Source organism: Babylonia areolata, chromosome 33 (genome assembly GCF_041734735.1).
Source record: "Babylonia areolata isolate BAREFJ2019XMU chromosome 33, ASM4173473v1, whole genome shotgun sequence".
Classification (NCBI taxonomy): Eukaryota; Metazoa; Mollusca; class Gastropoda; order Neogastropoda; family Buccinidae; genus Babylonia; species Babylonia areolata.
The window spans coordinates 21,717,033-21,741,323 of NC_134908.1; the positions used below are offsets into that span (position 1 = coordinate 21,717,033).

Below are 24,291 nucleotides of genomic sequence, written 5' to 3' on the forward strand. Positions count from 1 at the left end.
GTAGTTTATTGAGTGGAGATAATTGCTTTTGGTGAGGACATCGTAGTTTATTGAGTGGAGATAATTGCTTTTGGTGTGGACACTGTAGTTTATTGAGTGGAGATAATTGCTTTTGGTGTGGACATCGTAGTTTATTGAGTGGAGATAATTGCTTTTGGTGTGGACACCATAGTTTATTGAGTGGAGATAATTGCTTTTGGTGTGGAGATAATTGCTTTTGGTGTGGACACCATAGTTTATTGAGTGGAGATCGTTCACACAGATCTGGGCCACACAGAGATCCTCACACATGTTGCTGTTCATGCAACAGTCATCAGTTTTGTCATTTGAACTGGCGCAATAGCCGAGTGGTTAAAGCGTTGGACTGTCAATCTGAGGGTCCCGGGTTTGAATCACGGTGACGGCGCCTGGTGGGTAAAGGGTGGAGATTTTTACGATCTCCCAGGTCAACATATGTGCAGACCTGCTAGTGCCTGAACCCCCTTCGTGTGTATATGCAAGCAGAAGATCAAATACGCACATTAAAGATCCTGTAATCCATGTCAGTGTTCGGTGGGTTATGGAAACAAGAATATACCCAGCATGCACACGCCCGAAAACGGAGTATGGCTGCCTACATGGCGGGGTAAAAACAGTCATACACGTAAAAGCCCACTCGTGTGCATACGAGTGAATGCAGAAGAAGAAGTCATTTGAACATGCTCTCATCCACAGAAAAAAAAAAAAGACTAAGAAGAAAAAAAAAATCTCCACAGCACGGAAAAGAAACGTCCAGAGTGGCTTGGCAGTGTTTGCATGTGAAAAGACATTTTTTATATAATACTAATAATTACTATTACTAATACTACAAATACTAATAGTGATACTACTACTTCTACTACTGCTGCTACTACTAGAGCGACTACTACTTCTGCTGCTGATGATAATGATAATAATAATAATCATCATTATCATAATTATCATCATGATCATGATAACAATAATGTGAAGAAAACGAAGAATAGTAATAATAACAAATGATTTGGATACTGCGCATCAAATTTCTTTTATGGAAGTCAGCGCTCTGCACATAAGATTCTTGTTGTATTTATATTTCATGGTCCTGTTGACAGCCTGAATGTGTGTGTGTGTGTGTGCGTGTGTGTGTGTGTGTGTGTGTGTGTGTAAAAGGAAGACAATTGCTTGTAAACAAGGACTGAAAAAAACAATGTATTCTCTGTTTTGGACAACTGGGAATCAGAAATTGTCTTATGGACTTTGTTTGGAATATAACAAATGTTCTTGATGTGTGTGTGCGTGTGTGTGTGTGTGAGAGAGAGAGAGAGAGAGGGGTGGGGGGGGGAAGACAGTTGCTTGTAAACAAGGACTGAAAAAAAAACTAATGTATTCTCTGTTTTGGACAACAGGGAATCAGAAATTGTCGTATGGAATGTGTTTGGAATATAAGAAATGTTCTTGATGTGTGTGTGTATGTGTGTGTGTGCGTGTGTGTGTGTGTGTGTGTGTGTGTGTGTGTGTGTGTGTTTAAAAGGAAGACAATTGCTTGCAAACAAGAACTGAAAAAACAACTAATGTATTCTCTGTTTAGGACAACAGGGAATCAGAAATTGTCTTATGGACTTTGTTTGGAATATAAGAAATGTTCTTGATGTGCGTGTGTGTGTGTGTGAGAGAGAGAGAGAGAGAGAGAGAGAGAGAGAGAGAGAGAGAAGAAGACAGTTGCTTGTAAACAAGGACTGAAAAAAAACAACTAATGTATTCTCTGTTTTGGACAACTGGGAATCAGAAATTGTCGTATGGAATGTGTTTAGAATATAAGAAATGTTCTTGATGTGTGTGTGTGTGTGTGTGTGTGTGTGAGATAAGATAAGATAAGATAAGAATAACTTTATTATCTCCAACTGGAGAAATTTGGTCAGGTGCATTATCACAACATAGACAAGTAAACAACATGGGGACCATAACTGTAAAAGTCAACAACAGCTTTTACGAATATTACGAAGATACAAATGTAAAAAAAAATATCACATACACCGTTTCATACATACATCCACACACTGCAGGTAATAACTAGTATTCTTAATGTAAAAACAGAAAGATTGAGATGGTTTCTCCTATTAGGCTCGTGTGTCTGGTTTACTGCTCTCAAATTCACCCATTGTTGGAGTGATTGTGTGCGTGTGTGTGACCAGTGTTAGTCATATTCACCTTGTTGTAGGAGTGATTGTTTATGTATGTAATCCATGTTACAACCATATTCACCTTATTGTAGGAGTGAGTCAAATTCATCCCATTGTAGCAGTGATTGTGTTTATGTGTTTATGTGTGTTGCAGTCAAATTCAGCCCATTTTTATACAGTGGTTGTTTATGCGTGTTGCAGTCAAATTTACCCCATTTTTATACAGTGGTTGTTTATGTGTGTTGCAGTCAAATTCAGCCCATTTTTATACAGTGGTTGTTTATGCGTGTTGCAGTCAAATTTACCCCATTTTTATACAGTGGTTGTTTATGTGTGTTGCAGTCAAATTCAGCCCATACAGTGATATTTTCTGACAAACTGTTTTCTGGTTTTTTTTCTCTGCAGCGGAATCGTGATATTTTCCTGACAAATTCATTTTTTTAATTGTGTTGTGGTGTTTTTTTCTTTGCAACGGAATCGTGATATTTTCCTGACAGATTCATTTTTTAATTGTGTTCTGTTGTTTCTTTCTGTGCAGCGGTATCGTGATATTTTCCTGACAAATTCATTTTTTAATTGTGTTGTTTTTTTCTCTGCAGCGGAATCGTGATATTTTCCTGACAAAATCATTTTTTTAATTGTGTTCTGTTGTTGCTGTTTTTTCCTCTGCAGCGGAGTCGGGTGATGAGTGTAAAGAGGAGATCACAGAGAAGAAAGAGAAAGAGGTAGGGCACTGGATACACACAGCATGTAACACAGTGTTTGACATCATCCATTACACACAGCGTGTAACACAGTGTTTGACGTCATCCATTACACACAGCATGTAACACAGTGTTTGACGTCATCCATTACACACAGCGTGTAACACAGTGTTTGACGTCATCCATTACACACAGTGTGTAACACAGTGTTTGACGTCATCCATTACACACAGCGTGTAACACAGTGTTTGACATTATCCATTACACACAGCGTGTAACACAGTGTTTGACGTCATCCATTACACACAGCGTGTAACACAGTGTTTGACGTCATCCATTACCCACAGCATGTAACACAGTGTTTGACATCATCCATTACACACAGCGTGTAACACAGTGTTTGACGTCATCCATTACACACAGCGTGTAACACAGTGTTTGACGTCATCCATTACACACAACGTGTAACACAGTGTTTGACGTCATCCATTACACACAGCGTGTAACACAGTGTTTGACATCATCCATTACACACAGCGTGTAACACAGTGTTTGACGTCATCCATTACACACAGCATGTAACACAGTGTTTGACATCATCCATTACACACAGCGTGTAACACAGTGTTTGACATCTCCCATTACACACAGCATGTTACACAGTGTTTGACATCATCCATTACACACAGCGTGTAACACAGTGTTTGACATTATCCATTACACATAGCATGTAACACAGTGTTTGACATCATCCATTACACACAGCGTGTAACACAGTGTTTGACATCATCCATTACACACAGTGTGTAACACAGTGTTTGACGTCATCCATTACACACAGCGTGTAACACAGTGTTTGACATCATCCATTACACACAGCGTGTAACACAGTGTTTGACATCATCCATTACACACAGCGTGTAACACAGTGTTTGACGTCATCCATTACACACAGCGTGTAACACAGTGTTTGACATCATCCATTACACACAGCGTGTAACACAGTGTTTGACGTCATCCATTACACACAGCGTGTAACACAGTGTTTGACATCATCCATTACACACAGCGTGTAACACAGTGTTTGACGTCATCCATTACACACAGCGTGTAACACAGTGTTTGACATCTCCCATTACACACAGCATGTAACACAGTGTTTGACATTATCCATTACACACAGCACACTGCAATTTGTAGTACAACAACAATAACAGAATTATAACTTGGGTACCATATAGCCAGCATATTTTCTCTTTTCGAAATGATGAATTTTTTTTCTCATTGGTATGATTGTGTGTTTGTGTAGATTGTGTGTGTGTGCATTTTGTGCAGAAAGTCTGTACCACGTGTAGTGTGATATGATAATGTGTGTGTATTTTGTACAGAAAGTCTGTACGAGGGGTAGTGTGATATGATAATGTGTGTGTGTTTTATACAGAAAGTCTGTACCAGGTGTAGTGTGATATGATGTGTGTGTATTTTGTACAGAAAGTCTGTACCAGGGGTATTGTAATAATAATAATAATAATGGATAGTTATATAGCACACTATCCAGAAATCTGCTCTAGGTGCTTTACAAAAATGCTTTTGTTAACATAAAACATGACATCAATGTTACATACACACACCAAAATGTGACTACACACACACACACACACACACACACACACACACACACACACACACACACACACTGCATAATACATTTTAACATACATGTGTATCTAACAGCTACCCTAACTCAAACGCACACACAGGCAGGCACAAACTTAAATAAACACGCACACACAATACACATTCATATACATGCATGTAGTTATGTACACATACATATGAATACACACATAGTCGAGCACAGCTGACGCAAAGGAAGTGGACCTGCCACAATTGAACTTATTGCTGAGGGAAAAGGTGAGTTTTGAGACAAGATTTAACTCTCTCCATACAAACGGCAAAAGAGACGACGTTAACAGCGTTTCACCCCAATTACCATCATCAAAATATTGCAAGGGGAAGGCTCTTATACTGAAGAGGTGAATGTTGACAAAGAATACCACAGTTCTGACGACGGAAGCTAAAGGTTGGGTCATTCAGACACCCACTAGACATCCGAGGGGTCTGTGTAGAGGAGAAGAGAGGACTGGCCGTACTGAGTGAGTTAAAAGATGCGAGGGAATCAGAATGTGTTGCACATGTGTGTGTATTTTGCACAGAAACCTTCACCAAGTGGAAGCGCCAACTGGACCAAATCGAACGACGTGGTCAAAGTCTTTGTAGATCTAGGTAAGTGGATTTTTTTTCTTGGAAACTCTCAGCTTTTGTGTGTTGTTAGTTTCGTTTTGAGAGGATGTTTTCACTTTCACTTTGAAAGTCTTTCTTTGAGGAAGTCTGCAATACTTAATAGAGCAGTGTTTTGTATCAGAAATTCATTAACAAAGAAATCAGCCAAGAATGTGTGTGTGTGTGTGTATGTATGTATGTGTATCTGTGTGTGTGTGCATAAGTGTGTGTATACTTATATGTGTGTGTATGTGTTTACATATGTGTGTGTGTGTGTATACATACGTGCGTGTGAGTGCGTGTGTGTGTACATATGTGTGTGTGAGTGCGTGTGTGTATACATATGTGTGTGTGTACATATGTGTGTGTGAGTGCGTGTGTGTGTACATAATTATGTGTGTGTGTATACATATGTGTGTGTGAGTGCGTGTGTGTATACATATGTGTGTGTGTTTGTGTGTGTGTGTGTACATATGTGTGTGTATGTGTTTACATATGTGTGTGTGTATATATACATAATTATGTGTGTAGACATATGTGTGTGTGAGTGTGTGTGTGTGTAGACATGTGTGTGTGTGTGTGTATACATTGTGTGTGTGTGTATACATATGTGTGTGTGTGTGTGTGTGTGTGTGTATACATGTGTGTGTGTGTGTATACATATGTGTGTGTGTGTATACATATGTGTGTGTGTGTATATACATGTGTGTGTGTGTATACATATGTGTGTGTATACATGTGTGTGTGTGTGTATACATATGTGTGTGTGTGTGTGTATATACATGTGTGTGTGTGTATACATATGTGTGTGTGTGTGTATACATATGTGTGTGTGTGTATACATATGTGTGTGTGTGTGTGCAGAGGGCAGTGAGCAGCTGATTGCTGACGGAGACACCACTAATGAGGTAATTAGTGAAACGATACATAGTGCTGGCTTTCTTGTGTGTGTGTGTGTTGTGGTTTATGTGTGATGTGTGTGTGTTGTGGTTTATGTGTGATGTGTGTGTGTGTGTGTTGTGGTTTATGTGTGATGTGTGTGTGTTGTGGTTTATGTGTGATGTGTGTGTGTTGTGGTTTATGTGTGATGTGTGTGTGTGTGTTGTGGTTTATGTGTGATGTGTGTGTGTTGTGGTTTATGTGTGATGTGTGTGTGTTGTGGTTTATGTGTGATGTGTGTGTATGTGTTGTGGTTTATGTGTGATGTGTGTGTATGTGTTGTGGTTTTGTGTGATGTGATGTGGTGTGTGTGTATGTTGTGGTTTATGTGTGTGTATGTGTTGTGGTTTTGTGTGATGTGTGTGTGTGTGTATGTTGTGGTTTATGTGTGATGTGGTGTGTGTGTGTGTATGTTGTGGTTTATGTGTGATGTGGTGTGTATGTGTGTGTAGTGGTTTATGTGTGTGTGTGTTGTGGTTTATGTGTGATATGATGGTGTGTGTGTGTGTGTGTGTATGTTGTGGTTTATGTGTGATGTGTGTGTGTGTGTTGTGGTTTATGTGTGTGTGTGTGTGTGTATGTTGTGGTTTATGTGTGATGTGTGTGTGTGTTGTGGTTTATGTGTGATGTGGTGTGTGTGTGTGTGTTGTTAGATTCATCAGACAGTGGTTTGAAATCAGCCAAAAGGAAGATGAGGAAAGTGACAAAAAATTAAATGTTTAATGCACAGTAGTGGCAGGTAATGCGCCCAGCTCAGAAAGGCTCAGTCACATCTCAACACACACACATACACACACACATGTTTGCAAACACACACACATGTTCGCAAACACACACACACACACATGTTTGCAAACACTCATACACACACACACACACACACACGTTTGCAAACACACACACACACATACACACACACACATGTTTGCAAACACTCATACACACACACACACATGTTCGCAAACACACACACACACACACACACATGTTTGCAAACACTCATACACACACACACATGTTCGCAAACACACACACACACACACACACATGTTTGCAAACACTCATACACACACACACACGTTCGCAAACACACACACACATACACACACACACACGTTCGCAAACACACACACACATATACACACACGTTCGCAAACACACACACACATACACACACACACATGTTTGCAAACACACACACACATACACACACACACATGTTCGCAAACACACATACACACACACACACACACACACACATGTTCGCAAACACACACACACACACATGTTCGCAGCCCCCCCCCACACACACACACTCCCCCCCCCCCCCCCCCCCCACACACACACACACACATACACCCACACACCCATGACGCACACACTTTCAATGTCAATGTTTGTCGGACAGAACACTCATGACCCGTGAACATGACACTCCTGACGTGTTGATCCTTCACTCCTCTCCCTCCCCCCCCCCCCCCTCCCCCGTCCCCCTCACACACACACACACATACACCCACACACACCTATGACGCACACACTTTCAATGTCAATGTTTGTCAGACAGAACACTCATGGCCCGTGAACATGACACTCCTGACGTGTTGATCCTTCACTCCTGTCTCCCCCCCCCCCCCCCCCCGTCCCCCCCCCCACACACACACACATACACCCACACACCCATGACGCACACACTTTCAATGTCAGTGTTTGTCAGACAGAACACTCATGGCCCGTGAACATGACACTCCTGACGTGTTGATCCTTCACTCCTCTCCCCCCCCCCCGTCCCCCTCACACACACACACATACACCCACACACCCATGACGCACACACTTTCAATGTCAGTGTTTGTCAGACAGAACACTCATGGCCCGTGAACATGACACTCCTGACGTGTTGATCCTTCACTCCTCTCCCCCCCCCCCCGTCCCCCTCACACACACACACATACACCCACACACCCATGACGCACACACTTTCAATGTCAGTGTTTGTCAGACAGAACACTCATGGCCCGTGAACATGACACTCCTGACGTGTTGATCCTTCACTCCTGTCTTCCCCCCCCCCCCGTCCCCCTCACACACACACACACACACATACACCCACACACCCATGACGCACACACTTTCAATGTCAATGTTTGTCAGACAGAACACTCATGGCCCGTGAACATGACACTCCTGACGTGTTGATCCTTCACTCCTGTCCCCCCCCCCCCCCCCCCCCCCCCCCCCCCCTTCCCTTAGTTTATCACATGTAGCAGCTTGTCCACACATGATGCACAAAGTGCACAAAGTAACATTACTATCAATACAGCTGTTTCACTCCAACACACACACACACACACACACACACACACACATGATGAAACGACTGAGATGACAGCAATGCACTATTTGAGTTATGGCAAGTATTTTTTTAAAGAGCTTGTGGCAGCTTGCACAGAGGGGATAATGATAAATAATGATAATAATGATAGTATTTATATAGCGCTGAATCTTGTGCAGAGACAAATCTAAGTGCTTTCACACCTGTCATTCACACACATGCATAACTCTTCTTCTTCTTCTTCTGCGTTTGTGGGCTTCAACTCCCACGTTCACTCGTATATACGCGAGTGGGCTTTTTACGTGTATGACCGTTTTTACCCCGTCATGTAGGCAGCCATACTCCGTTTTCGGGGGTGTGCATGCTGGATATGTTCTTGTTTCCATAACCCACCGAACGCTGACATGGATTACAGGATCCTTAACGTGCGTATTTGATCTTCTGCTTGCATATACACACGAAGGGGGTTCAGGCACTAGCAGGTCTGCACATATGTTGACCTGGGAGATCGTAAAAATCTCCACCCTTTACCCACCAGGCGCCGTCACCGTGATTCGAACCCGGGACCCTCAGATTGACAGTCCAACGCTTTAACCACTCGGCTATTGCGCCCGTCATGCACATGTAACAAGAACTTACTGCTTGCACTCAACTGTCTGCCTTTCTCTACAGCTTTAAAAAAAAAAAAAAAAAAAATTTTAATAGCGCTATAATACAAGCATAAGCAAGCTCTAAGCGCTTTACAATCTAGTACCTAAAGTGAAACGAGAAAGCATATAAAAAGTATTATTCAGGATGTGAAGGAGAGTGGTTTTGGTGCTGTGGTCAGCACGATAGGCAGACTGAAAAGGGTGGAGGAGATTGTTGAAACAAAGGTGGTTGTTGAGCTGCTTCAGGACAGATTTTTCAAGGAGTTTGGACAGGAAACAAAGGTGGTTGTTGAGCTGCTTCAGGACAGACTTTCAAGGAGTTTGGACAGGAATACTAGGTGGTTGTTGAGCTGCTTCAGGACAGACTTTTCAAGGAGTTTTAACAGGAATACTAGGTGGTTGTTGAGCTGCTTCAGGACAGATTTTCAAGGAGTTTGGACAGGAAACAAAGGTGGTTGTTGAGCTGCTTCAGGACAGATTTTTCAAGGAGTTTGGACAGGAAAGTAAGGTGGTTGTTGAGCTGCTTCAGGACAGATTTTCAAGGAGTTTGGACAGGAAACAAAGGTGGTTGTTGAGCTGCTTCAGGACAGACTTTTCAAGGAGTTTGGACAGGAAAGTAAGGTGGTTGTTGAGCTGCTTCAGGACAGATTTTTCAAGGAGTTTGGACAGGAAAGTAAGGTGGTTGTTGAGCTGCTTCAGGACAGACTTTTCAAGGAGTTTGGACAGGAATACTAGGTGGTTGTTGAGCTGCTTCAGGACAGACTTTTCAAGGAGTTTTAACAGGAATACTAGGTGGTTGTTGAGCTGCTTCAGGACAGATTTTTCAAGGAGTTTGGACAGGAAAGTAAGGTGGTTGTTGAGCTGCTTCAGGACAGATTTTTCAAGGAGTTTGGACAGGAAAGTAAGGTGGTTGTTGAGCTGCTTCAGGACAGATTTTTCAAGGAGTTTGGACAGGAAAGGAAGGTTAGAAACTGGTCGATATGGGGATCAGTTTAATACACGCACAGACGGGAATAGTTAACTCAGGCTCAAGGAGGGCTAGGTTAACCACCCCCCCACCCACACACACACACACAGGATCAGTGTAACCCATGCTTATAGGGGAGTAGCTTAACCCCCACATACAGAGGATTAGTTTAACCCATGCAAGCACTGAAACGGGATTAGTTTAACCTATGCACACAGTGAATCAGTTTAACCCATGTAAACAGAGGATTAGTTTAACCCATGCACACAGGAGATTAGTTTAACCCATGCACACAGTGAATCAGTTTAACCCATGTAAACAGAGGATTAGTTTAACCCATGCACACAGGAGATTAGTTTAACCCATGTACACAGGAGATTAGTTTAACCCATGTACACACAGATTAGTTTTAACTCATGCACACAGATTAGTTCAACCCATGCACACAGTGAATCAGTTTAACCCATGTAAACAGAGGATTAGTTTAACCCACGCACACACAGGATTAGTTTAACCCATGCACACACAGGATTAGTTTAACCCATGCACACAGAAGATTAGTTTAACCCATGCACACAGGAGATTAGTTTTAACTCATGCACACACAGGATTAGTTTAACCCATGCACACAGTGAATCAGTTTAACCCATGTAAACAGAGGATTAGTTTAACCCACGCACACAGGAGATACAGAACTAAGGTGCGTGTGTACCAACAGATACAGAACTAAGGTGTGTGTGTACCAACAGATACAGAACTAAGGTGTGTGTACCAACAGATACAGAACTAAGGTGCGTGTGTACCAAACTAAGGTGTGTGTGTACCAACAGATACAGAAGGGCCGTGAGGAGATTGACGATAAGCCAAAAATAACTGAGGTGCGTGTGTACCAACAGATACAGAACTAAGGTGCGTGTGTACCAACAGATACAGAAGTGCTGTGAGGAGATTGACGACAAGCCAGAAATAACTGAGGTGCGTGTGTACCAACAGATACAGAACTAAGGTGTGTGTGTACCAAACTAAGGTGCGTGTGTACCAACAGATACAGAAGGGCTGTGAGGAGATCGACGACAAGCCAGAAATAAGTGAGGTGTGTGTGTACCAACAGATACAGAACTAAGGTGCGTGTGTACCAAACTAAGGTGCGTGTGTACCAACAGATACAGAAGGGGCGTGAGGAGACTGACGACAAGCCAGAAATAACTGAGGTGCGTGTGTACCAACAGATACAGAACTAAAGTGCGTGTGTACCAAACTAAGGTGCGTGTGTACCAAACTAAGGTGTGTGTGTACCAACAGATACAGAAGGGCCGTGAGGAGATTGACGACAAGCCAGAAACCAAACAACTCTTCTCCTTCCTCCAGATCCTGACGGCCATCTTTGGTTCCTTTGCCCACGGGGGTAATGACGTCAGGTGAGACACACACAGTACACACTATAATACACACAGTACACACACAATACACACTACACACACAATACACACAGTACACACACAATACACACTATAATACACACAGTACACACACAATACACACTATAATACACACAGTACACACACAATACACACTATAATACACACAGTACACACACAATACACACTATAATACACACAGTACACACAATACACAGTACACACACAATACACACTAATAATACACACAGTACACACACAATACACACAGTACACACACAATACACACTATAATACACACAGTACACACACAATACACACTATAATACACACAGTACACACACAATACACACAGTACACACACAATACACAGTATAATGCACACACAATACACAGTATAATACACACAATACACACTATAATACACACACGGTACACACTATAATACACACAGTACACACACAATACACACAGTACACACTATATACACACACAATACACACTATAATACACACAGTACACACACAATATACACTATAATACACACAGTACACACTATATACACACACAATACACACTATAATACACACAGTACACACACAATATACACTATAATACACACAGTACACACACAATACACACTATAATACACACAGTACACACACAATACACACTATAATACACACAGTACACACACAATACACACTATAATACACACACAATGCACACTATAATACTCACACAATGCACAGTATAATACACACAGTACACACACAATACACACTATAATACACACAATACACACTATAATACACACACAATGCACACTATAATACTCACACAATGCACAGTATAATACACACAGTACACACACAATACACACTATAATACACACAGTACACACACAATACACACTATAATACACACAGTACACACACAATACACACTATAATACACACAGTACACACAATACACACACAATACACACTATAACACACCCAGTACACACAATACACACTATAATATACACAGTACACCCAATACACACTGTAAACACACACAATATACACCATAATACAGTACACACAATACACACTGTAAACACACACAATACACACTATAATACACACAGTACACTCACAATAACACACACTATACATCCATGTTTCAGCAACGCCATGGGCCGCATGGTGGCAGTGTGGGTGATCTCCCTTACAGTACACACACAGTACTCACTATAACAGTCACACAATACACACTATATATACACACTATAACACACACTATACACCCATGTTTGAATTTCTCTTGTTGAGATATAACAAAGTATTCTGTATGTTTCAGCAATGCCATCAGCCCCTTGGTGGCTTGTGGGTGATCTGTCTTACAGTACACACAATACACACCACAACACACACTATGTATCCATGTTTCAGCAACGCCATCAGCTGCCTAGTGGCAGTTGTATTGTATTGTGTTTTTCTTTTTATCACAACAGATTTCTCTGTGTGAAATTCGGGGCTGCTCTCCCCAGGGAGAGTGCGTCGCTATACTACAGCGCCACCCTTTTTTTTTTTTTTGTATTTTTTCCTGCATGCAAAGTGGATTTTTCTACAGAATTTTGCCAGGAACAACCCTTTTGTTGCCGTGGTTTCTTTTACGTGCACTAAGTGCGTGCTGCACACGGGACCTCGGTTTATCGTCTCATCCGAATGACTAGCGTCCAGACCACCACTCAGGGTCTAGTGGAGGGGGAGAAAATATCGGCAGCTGATCTGTGATTCGAACGAGCACGCTCAGATTCTCTCGCTTCCTAGGTGGACGCGTTACCTCTAGGCCATCACCAATGCTGGTGATATCCCGTGCAGTACACACACAGTACACACGATAACACACACTATGTATCCATCTCGCTCACTACGATCGGCTTCGGATCCACTCCACTTACGCACACCCAGATTCAAACTCTCGACTGTTGGCCGCCGTTCTTTCTCTGTCTCTGGGCCTTGCAGTTGGAATGAACTTCCTCTTTCGCTTCGTCAAGTCTCCACACTCAGCTCTTTCAAGTCTGGCCTTAAAACCCACCTCTTCCCAAAATAGCCTCCCTTCCCTGCCTCTTCCTTGTCTTTAGTTTCTCCAGTTTTAGAGTTATGCATGCGTGAGAATGACTGGTGCCAACGCGCTTAGATTTGTCTATGCACAAGATTCAGCGCTATATAAGTACCATTATTATTATTATTATTATTATCCATGTTCCAGCAACGCCATCGGCCCCCTGGTGGCGGTGTGGGTCATCTCCCAGGAGCAGAGCGTCGCCCAGAAAGCCCCCACGCCCATCTGGGTGCTGGTCTTTGGGGGGGTGGGCATCTCTGTGGGCCTGTGGGTGTGGGGGCGACGGGTCATCAAAACCATGGGCGAGGACCTCTCCAAAATCACTCCTTCCAGGTGGGTTGTGGCCCTTTGTGTGGGGTGGGGTGGTGTGGTGTGTGGTGTGGGGTGGGCTTGTGCTTTAGTTGTGTAAAGTGGGGTGGGGTGGTGTGTGTGGTGTGGTGTGGGGGGTGTGTGTGGGGTGTGTGGGATGGGGTGGTGTGTGTGGTGTGGGGTGGGGTGGTGTGTGTGGTGTGGGGTGGGCTTGTGCTTTAGTTGTGTAAAGTGGGGTGGGGTGGGGTGTGTGGTGTGGTGTGGTGGGTGTAGTGTGGGGTGTGTGGGATGGGGTGGTGTGTGTTGGGTGGGGTGTGTGGGTGGGGTGGGGTGGTGTGTGTGGGGTGGGGTGGGGTGGTGTGTGTGGGGTGGTGGGTGGGGTGGGGTGGGGTAGTGTGTGTGGTGTGGTGGTGTGTGTGGTGTGGTGTGTGTGTGTGTGGTGTGGGTTTGTGCTTTGTTTTATGTGTATATTTTTTCTCTCTTTGATCTGAAGAATATTGACTGCATAAATCTGTTGTTTTTCTGTGTGTCTTTGATGTGAAGAACATGTCTGTCTGTCTGTCCTGATTGTATGAATATCAACCTACAACCTGTCTGTCTGTCTGTCCTGATTGTATGAATATCAACCTACAACCTGTCTGTCTGTCTGTCCTGATTGTATGAATATCAACCTACAACATGTCTGTCTGTCTGTCCTGATTGTATGAATATCAACCTACAACATGTCTGTCTGTCTGTCCTGATTGTACGAACATTAATTTACAACCTGTCTGTCTGTCCTGATTGTATGAATATCAACCTACAACATGTCTATGTCCTGATTGTATGAATATCAACCTACAACATGTCTATGTCCTGATTGTATGAATGTCAACCTACAACCTGTCTGTCTGTTCTGTCCAGTGGGTTCTGTATTGAGGTGGGGGCGGCACTCACCGTTCTCATCGCCTCCAAGATCGGCATTCCCATCTCCACCACACACTGCAAGGTCGGCTCTATCGTCGTCGTTGGCCGTGTCCGTTCCCATAGCAACGTGGACTGGTCGCTCTTCCGCAACATCTTCATCGCCTGGGTCGTCACGCTGCCGGCGTCTGGGCTGTTCAGTGCCGGGCTGATGGCGATTTTTAAGTACCTTATTTGATGACAGTGTGTGTGTGGGTGTCTTAAGAGAGAGAGAGACAGATGACGTGTTGGTCGTCTTTGCATGAATGCTTAGCCAATGTTTGGGAATGATTTTTGTGTTGTTGTTATTGCTGAGGAACGGGAAAAATGCATGGATAATGTGCCTGTGCTCTGCCTTGTTCCGCGCTGCAGAGAGATTTATTTTGTGTTCTGAGGTTGACTATCACCATGTCTTCGGACGTTATAGAAACCACAAATGGTCATTTATGTATTTCCCTTTTTTCAGATGTTCACTGTCATGTGTCTTTGGATCGTGAAGAAATCATGACAGGTCGTTGTGTACGTCCCTTTCTAGATGTTCAAACCGTCACCGTATCTAAGGACATTGTAGATATCATGACAGGTCGTTGTGTACGTCCCTTTCTAGATGTTCAAACCGTCACCGTATCTAAGGACATTGTAGATATCACGACAGGTCGTTGTGTACGTCCCTTTCTAGATGTTCAAAGTGTCACCATATCTAAGGACATTGTAGATATCACGACAGGTCGTTGTGTACGTCCCTTTCTAGATGTTCAAAGTGTCACCGTATCTAAGGACATTGTAGATATCACGACAGGTCGTTCTGTACGTCCCTTTCTAGATGTTCAAACCGTCACCGTATCTAAGGACATTGTAGATATCACGACAGGTCGTTGTGTAAGTCCCTTTCTAGATGTTCAAAGTGTCACCATGTCTAAGGACATTGTAGAAATCAGGAAAGAAGAAAAAAGTGATAAAATAAAGGAACAAAAGCAGGAGTGTTTGTATCACCGACTGTCTCATGTCAAGTGATGGCAGCTGAAGAAAAGAATTTAAAAAAAATAGTCATTATGATTACAGCCTTAGACTTTTTGACTCCTGTGTTTGATATACCTGCTGATCAGTGTTCGTTGTAGTTGATGCTTAAAACTGCTGATGTCGTTTTCCATAGGTGTTCTCATATGAACCTTAAAAAAACAAAAATAATGATTAATTTTCCAACGGAGAATTGTCTACTGTTATATAATGAACCGACTTTTTCTTCGTCAGGTCTTCATGAAAAAAAAGAGAACAACAATTATTTGGGTTTTTGTGGTTGTTTGGGTTTTTTTTTGGTTTTTCAAATTGTGGATATGACACTGTTGTAATACTAATTTTTGGATGTTTGTTTTTAGGAAAAAATGCCAGTATTTTGTTACTTGTTGATTGACAATACTCTCTGTATACTCAGGTTCACATTAGTATTATGTCGGTCCTATGATACTGTCGTCCCATTTGCTTTCATGGATTTTCTTTTATCGTATCCAAGCTTTTACGGATACAGAGATTAACGTTGGTACAACTGTGATCATATTGTGTATAGCTGGTAGATTTTCAGGGGTAATTTGTGATTACCGTAAAGTTCATTCTATTGAGCGCACTGGTATATAAGCCGCGCCGACTAAATTAAAAAAAAAAAAAAAAGAACTTCATACACACATAAGCCGCACTGGTTTATAAGCCGCACTTATTACCGGTGCCGGAACACATACCAATACTACGGAAAAGCTGTCAATACTGTAGGTTATGAAATAAACACAAGCGGAAACAACACAAAGAAAAGCAAGCTAAAATACTGCTAGTGCCACAAAAAAAAAAAAAAAAAAAAAAAAAACACAACGAAAATAAGATCCATAATTCAGGGATAGTCGCATTTATTCAACATCATCCTGCTCACTGAATCCACTGAAATAGTCAGTGTCCGAGTTGAAGAGAACCAGCACAGCTTCCTCCGCTATCCTGTCACTGACTTCAGCCTTGCTTTTACTTGATGAACATGAACACAAGGTGGAGGTCTGTTCTGGTTCTTTGCTTGCACTGTCGTCTGCTAGGTTGATCGCCTTCAATTTGAAGGCTGCATCATAGGCATTATGTCGCGTTTTCGGCATGATGAGGGTGTACGCTTGAGCAGAGTAGAACTGAATGCTGATCTGAAGGCTTCAGTGTGTGCGGATTTGATTTATAAAATGTGAACAGTTAGCACACTATCCTGAAGCTCATCCAAAAATTCATGAACAGAAATGATGATTTTGGTGAGTTGAAGGGCAGCTAAGAATAGATGAGAACATGACACTCCCGGGATCGTTAAAATCCTCAAATAAGCCGCATCATTGTATAACTCGCAGAGGTTGAAGCAGGGAGAAAAATCGCAGCTTATAGACCAAACTTTACAGGAATATTTTAAACTTCTCCCTCCCCCGAAGTAGACTTAATAATGGCAACAGTGATTCCAGTGCAGACTTTTCAAGCTTACCTCGGGCCAGTATAAGCTGTGGTTTTGATTTTATGTCACACTACTTTGTATGACAGCTCTCATACGCTACACACACATAGGTACATAGATAGTGGAGTGATGCCCTAGAGGTAACGCGTCCGCCTAGGAAGCGAGAGAGAATCTGAGCGCGCTGGTTCGAATCACGGCTCAGCCGCCGATATTTTCTCCCCCTCCACTAGACCTTGAGTGGTGGTCTGGACGCTAGTCATTCGGATGAGACGATAAACCGAGGTCCCGTGTGCAGCATGCACTTAGCGCACGTAAAAGAACCCACGGCAACAAAAAGGTTGTTCCTGGCAAAATTCTGTAGAAAAATCCACTTCGATAGGAAAAGCAAACAAAACCGCACGCAGGAAACAATACAAAAAAAAAAGGGTGGCGCTGTAGTGTAGCGACGCGCTCTCCCTGGGGAGAGCAGCCCGAATATCACACAGAGAAATCTGTTGTGATAAAAAGAAATACAAATACAATACATGCATACACACACTTACAGTGCATAGTCCATTGATTGTGAAATGATAGAGTGATGATTAGCGTGTAGTGTGTCAGGGAAAGCATAATACGATGATCTTCTTTCTTCATGTTTTTTTTTTTTTCATCTTGGCTACTTTTCCATCTGTACCAGGCCATAGCTTTTTGGCTATTTCTCCATCTGTACCAGGCCATAGGTTTTTGGCTATTTCTTCATCTGTACCAGGCCATAGGTTTTTGGCTATTTCTTCATCTGTACCAGGCCATAGGCTTTTGGCTATTCATCTGTACCAGGCCATAGGTTTTTGGCTACTTCATCTGTACCAGGCCATAGGTTTTTGGCTATTTCTCCATCTGTACCAGCCCATAGGTTTTTGGCTACTTCATCTGTACCAGGCCATAGGTTTTTGGCTATTTCTCCATCTGTACCAGCCCATAGGTTTTTGGCTATTTCTCCATCTGTACCAGGCCATAGGTTTTTGGCTATTTCTTCATCTGTACCAGGCCATAGGTTTTTGTTCTCCATCTGTACCAGGCCATAACTTTCTGGCTATTTCTCCATCTGTACCAGGCCATAGGTTTTTGGCTATTTCTCCATCTGTACCAGGCCATAGCTTTTTGGCTGTTTCTCCATCTGTACCAGGCCATAGGTTTTTGGCTATTTCTCCATCTGTACCAGGCCAAAGCTTTTTGGCTGTTTCTCCATCTGTACCAGGCCATAGGTTTTTGGCTGTTTCTCCATCTGTACCAGGCCATAGGTTTTTGGCTATTTCTCCATCTGTACCAGGCCATAGGTTTTTGGCTGTTTCTCCATCTGTACCAGGCCATAGGTTTTTGGCTGTTTCTCCATCTGTACCAGGCCATAGGTTTTTGGCTCCTTCATCTGTACCAGGCCATAGGTTTTTGGCTGTTTCTTCATCTGTACCAGGCCATAGGTTTTTGGCTGTTTCTCCATCTGTACCAGGCCACAACTTTCTGGCTATTTCTCCATCTGTACCAGGCCATAGGTTTTTGGCTATTTCTCCATCTGTACCAGGCCATAGCTTTTTGGCTGTTTCTCCATCTGTACCAGGCCATACGTTTATGGCTATTTCTCCATCTGTACCAGGCCAAAGCTTTTTGGCTGTTTCTCCATCTGTACCAGGCCATAGCTTTTTGGCTGTTTCTCCATCTGTACCAGGCCATAGGTTTTTGGCTATTTCTCCATCTGTACCAGGCCATAGCTTTTTGGCTGTTTATCCATCTGTACCAGGCCATAGGTTTTTGGCTATTTCTCCATCTGTACCAGGCCATAGGTTTTTGGCTACTTCATCTGTACCAGGCCATAGCTTTTTGGCTGTTTATCCATCTGTACCAGGCCATAGGTTTTTGGCTATTTCTCCATCTGTACCAGGCCATAGGTTTTTGGCTACTTCATCTGTACCAGGCCATAGCTTTTTGGCTACTTCATCTGTACCAGGCCATAGTTTTTTGGCTATTTCTCCATCTGTACTAGGCCATAGGTTTTTGGCTATTTCTCCATCTGTACCAGGCCATAGTTTTTTGGCTAATTCATCTGTACCAGGCCATAGCTTTTTGGCTCCTTCATCTGTACCAGGCCATAGTTTTTTGGCTATTTCTCCATCTGTACTAGGCCATAGGTTTTTGGCTATTTCTCCATCTGTACCAGGCCATAGTTTTTTGGCTAATTCATCTGTACCAGGCCATAGCTTTTTGGCTCCTTCATCTGTACCAGGCCATAGGTTTTTGGCTGCTTCATCTGTACCAGGCCATAGGTTTTTGGCTATTTCTCCATCTGTACCAGGGCATAGCTTTTTGGCTCTTTCATCTGTACCAGGCCATAGGTTTTTGGCTGCTTCATCTGTACCAGGCCATAGGTTTTTGGCTATTTCTCCATCTGTACCAGGCCATAGGCTTTTGGCTCCTTCATCCGTACCAGGCCATAGCTTTTTGGCTACTTGTCTATCTGTACCAGGCCATAGGTTTTTGGCTCCTTCATCTGTACCAGGCCATAGGTTTTTGGCTCCTTCATCTGTACCAGGCCATAGGTTTTTGGCTATTTCTCCATCTGTACCAGGCCATAGGTTTTTGGCTATTTCTTCATCTGTACCAGGCCATAGCTTTTTGGCTATTTCTCCATCTGTACCAGGCCATAGGTTTTTGGCTATTTCTCCATCTGTACCAGGCCATAGCTTTTTGGCTATTTCTCCATCTGTACCAGGCCATAGGTTTTTGGCTATTTCTCCATCTGTACCAGGCCATAGGTTTTTGGCTATTTCTCCATCTGTACCAGGCCATAGGTTTTTGGCTATTTCTCCATCTGTACCAGGCCATAGGTTTTTGGCTATTTCTCCATCTGTACCAGGCCATAGGTTTTTGGCTATTTCTCCATCTGTACCAGGCCATAGGTTTTTGGCTATTTCTCCATCTGTACCAGGCCAAAGCTTTTTGGCTGTTTCTCCATCTGTACCAGGCCATAGCTTTTTGGCTGTTTCTCCATCTATACCAGGCCATAGGTTTTTGGCTATTTCTCCATCTGTACCAGGCCATAGGTTTTTGGCTGTTTCTCCATCTGTACCAGGCCATAGCTTTTTGGCTGTTTCTCCATCTGTACCAGGCCATAGGTTTTTGGCTCCTTCATCTGTACCAGGCCATAGGTTTTTGGCTATTTCTCCATCTGTACCAGGCCATAGGTTTTTGGCTATTTCTCCATCTGTACCAGGCCACAACTTTCTGGCTATTTCTCCATCTGTACCAGGCCATAGGTTTTTGGCTATTTCTCCATCTGTACCAGGCCATAGCTTTTTGGCTGTTTCTCCATCTGTACCAGGCCATAGGTTTATGGCTATTTCTCCATCTGTACCAGGCCAAAGCTTTTTGGCTGTTTCTCCATCTGTACCAGGCCATAGCTTTTTGGCTGTTTCTCCATCTGTACCAGGCCATAGGTTTTTGGCTATTTCTCCATCTGTACCAGGCCATAGCTTTTTGGCTGTTTATCCATCTGTACCAGGCCATAGGTTTTTGGCTATTTCTCCATCTGTACCAGGCCATAGGTTTTTGGCTACTTCATCTGTACCAGGCCATAGCTTTTTGGCTGTTTATCCATCTGTACCAGGCCATAGGTTTTTGGCTATTTCTCCATCTGTACCAGGCCATAGGTTTTTGGCTACTTCATCTGTACCAGGCCGTAGCTTTTTGGCTACTTCATCTGTACCAGGCCATAGTTTTTTGGCTATTTCTCCATCTGTACTAGGCCATAGGTTTTTGGCTATTTCTCCATCTGTACCAGGCCATAGTTTTTTGGCTAATTCATCTGTACCAGGCCATAGCTTTTTGGCTCCTTCATCTGTACCAGGCCATAGTTTTTTGGCTATTTCTCCATCTGTACTAGGCCATAGGTTTTTGGCTATTTCTCCATCTGTACCAGGCCATAGTTTTTTGGCTAATTCATCTGTACCAGGCCATAGCTTTTTGGCTCCTTCATCTGTACCAGGCCATAGGTTTTTGGCTGCTTCATCTGTACCAGGCCATAGGTTTTTGGCTATTTCTCCATCTGTACCAGGGCATAGCTTTTTGGCTCTTTCATCTGTACCAGGCCATAGGTTTTTGGCTGCTTCATCTGTACCAGGCCATAGGTTTTTGGCTATTTCTCCATCTGTACCAGGCCATAGGCTTTTGGCTCCTTCATCCGTACCAGGCCATAGCTTTTTGGCTACTTGTCCATCTGTACCAGGCCATAGGTTTTTGGCTCCTTCATCTGTACCAGGCCATAGGTTTTTGGCTCCTTCATCTGTACCAGGCCATAGGTTTTTGGCTATTTCTCCATCTGTACCAGGCCATAGGTTTTTGGCTATTTCTTCATCTGTACCAGGCCATAGCTTTTTGGCTATTTCTCCATCTGTACCAGGCCATAGGTTTTTGGCTATTTCTCCATCTGTACCAGGCCATAGCTTTTTGGCTATTTCTCCATCTGTACCAGGCCATAGGTTTTTGGCTATTTCTCCATCTGTACCAGGCCATAGGTTTTTGGCTATTTCTCCATCTGTACCAGGCCATAGGTTTTTGGCTATTTCTCCATCTGTACCAGGCCATAGGTTTTTGGCTATTTCTCCATCTGTACCAGGCCATAGGTTTTTGGCTGTTTCTCCATCTGTACCAGGCCACAGGTTTTTGGCTGTTTCTCCATCTGTACCAGGCCATAGGTTTTTGGGGCACACACACTGTGAGGCCAGTTCCTGACAGTGAGGCGATGGTCACTTTTCCTGGTGGCTGTTTCATCTGATGGTGTGTCCATAGCGTCATTAACGTTATCTGATGGTGCGTCCATAGCGTCATTAACGTTATCTGATGGTGTGTCCATAGGGTCATTAACGTTATCTGATGGTGCGTCCATAGCGTCATTAACCTTATCTGATGGTGTGTCCGTAGAGTCATTAACGTTATCTGATGGTGTGTCATAGGGTCATTAACGTTATCTGATGGTGCGTCCATAGCGTCATTAACGTTATCTGATGGTGTGTCCATAGCGTCATTAACGTTATCTGATGGTGCGTCCATAGCGTCATTAACGTTATCTGATGGTGCGTCCATAGGGTCATTAACCTTATCTGATGGTGTGTCATAGGGTCATTAACCTTATCTGATGGTGTGTCATAGGGTCATTAATGTTATCTGATGGTGCGTCCATAGCGTCATTAACGTTATCTGATGGTGCGTCCATAGGGTCATTAACGTTATCTGATGGTGTGTCCATAGGGTCATTAACGTTATCTGATGGTGTGTCCATAGAGTCATTAAGCTTATCTGATGATGTGTCATTGGGTCATTAATGTTATCTGATGGTGCGTCCATAGCGTCATTAACGTTATCTGATGGTGTGTCCATAGGGTCATTAACGTTATCTGATTGTGTGTCCATAGCGTCATTAACGTTATCTGATGGTGTGTCCATGGAGTCATTAAGCTTATCTGATGGTGTGTCCATAGCGTCATTAACGTTATCTGATGGTGCGTCCATAGGGTCATTAACGTTATCTGATTGTGTGTCCATAGCGTCATTAACGTTATCTGATGGTGTGTCCATGGAGTCATTAAGCTTATCTGATGGTGTGTCCATAGCGTCATTAACGTTATCTGATGGTGTGTCCATAGGGTCATTAACGTGATCTGATGGTGTGTCCATAGAGTCATTAAGCTTATCTGATGATGTGTCATTGGGTCATTAATGTTATCTGATGGTGCGTCCATAGGGTCATTAACGTTCTCTGATTGTGTGTCCATAGCGTCATTAACGTTATCTGATGGTGTGTCCATGGAGTCATTAAGCTTATCTGATGGTGTGTCCATAGCGTCATTAACGTTATCTGATGGTGTGTCCATAGGGTCATTAACGTTATCTGATGGTGCGTCCATAGCGTCATTAACGTTATCTGATGATGTGTCCATGGAGTCATTAAGCTTATCTGATGGTGTGTCCATAGGGTCATTAACGTTATCTGATGGTGCGTCCATAGCGTCATTAACGTTATCTGATGGTGCGTCCATAGCGTCATTAACGTTATCTGATGATGTGTCATTGGGTCATTAACGTTATCTGATGATGTGTCATTGGGTCATTAACGTTATCTGATGATGTGTCATAGGGTCATTAAAGTGATCTTTTTCACCGTGCCCTTCATGTGGAGCAGAATATATATATATATATGTATCAATGTAAAAAAAATAAAATTAAAAAAAGAAGAAAAAAAGGAAAAAATGTTATGATAGTAAGTCCTGAATGATTGTCTGTGGCCTTTCATGCCCTGCTCTCATGGTGACCTCAGTTTCGATACACCTCCACTTCTGTGCTTGGGGTGAGTCCTGTCAGTGTCTTCAGTGTCGGCAGATTCATGGGGGCCTGTTGTTTGAGGGACATGGGGGCGGTCTCCACTCTGGGAGGGATGCGCTCACTCAGTCTGGCTCTGCGACTAAGCTATTATTGTCGTTAGTAGGGAGCTTAGTAGGTGGTGTCCTAAGTACGTTGAATCAGAACAGGCACCACTGAACACCACCGAAGTGACTCAGCAGCAGTGCAGGGTCTCCTCTGGTGTGTGGCCTCCTGGCGACCTAACATCGATGGTTCCCTGCGGACTGCCGATGCTGGAACTGTGACGGACGAAACCAGGTGTGGCCGTGTATGGGGGAATCTAAATGAGCGGCGTGGGAGTAATGCCACTGAAATGGCGCAGATGATGGGGCAGCCAAAAAAATAAATAAATAAATAAAAAGAAAAGTCCTGAATGACTGCAGGATTGGTATGAGTTGTCAACGTCTCTGGGGTTCTTTTTGTTGTTATTTTTTCTGAAGAAAGTCTTGATTTTTTTTGTTTTTGTTTTGATTTTTTAAATTTGATATAGCTTTGATGATGGAGTTTTAAAACTAGCAAAAATGGAGAAGCCTTTTTTTTTTTCTTTTTTTTTTTTAATGTA

The 24,291-nt window shown here is 43.0% G+C and overlaps 1 protein-coding gene across 3 annotated transcripts in view; it reads left to right on the plus strand.

Moving 5' to 3' along the window:
* LOC143277204 (sodium-dependent phosphate transporter 1-B-like) overlaps nt 1-18,059 on the plus strand; it is a 55,622-nt gene extending 37,563 nt beyond the window's left edge. For all 3 annotated transcript variants that reach the window (XM_076581990.1, XM_076581991.1, XM_076581988.1), the window contains exons 9-14: nt 2,853-2,905; nt 5,101-5,170; nt 6,032-6,075; nt 11,361-11,476; nt 13,736-13,921; nt 14,801-18,059. In XM_076581990.1, coding sequence (XP_076438105.1) covers nt 2,853-2,905; nt 5,101-5,170; nt 6,032-6,075; nt 11,361-11,476; nt 13,736-13,921; nt 14,801-15,038 — 707 coding nt within the window. In that variant the 3' untranslated portion in view covers nt 15,039-18,059. The remainder of the gene's footprint in view (nt 1-2,852; nt 2,906-5,100; nt 5,171-6,031; nt 6,076-11,360; nt 11,477-13,735; nt 13,922-14,800) is intronic.
* The last annotated feature ends 6,232 nt before the right edge of the window (nt 18,060-24,291 follow it).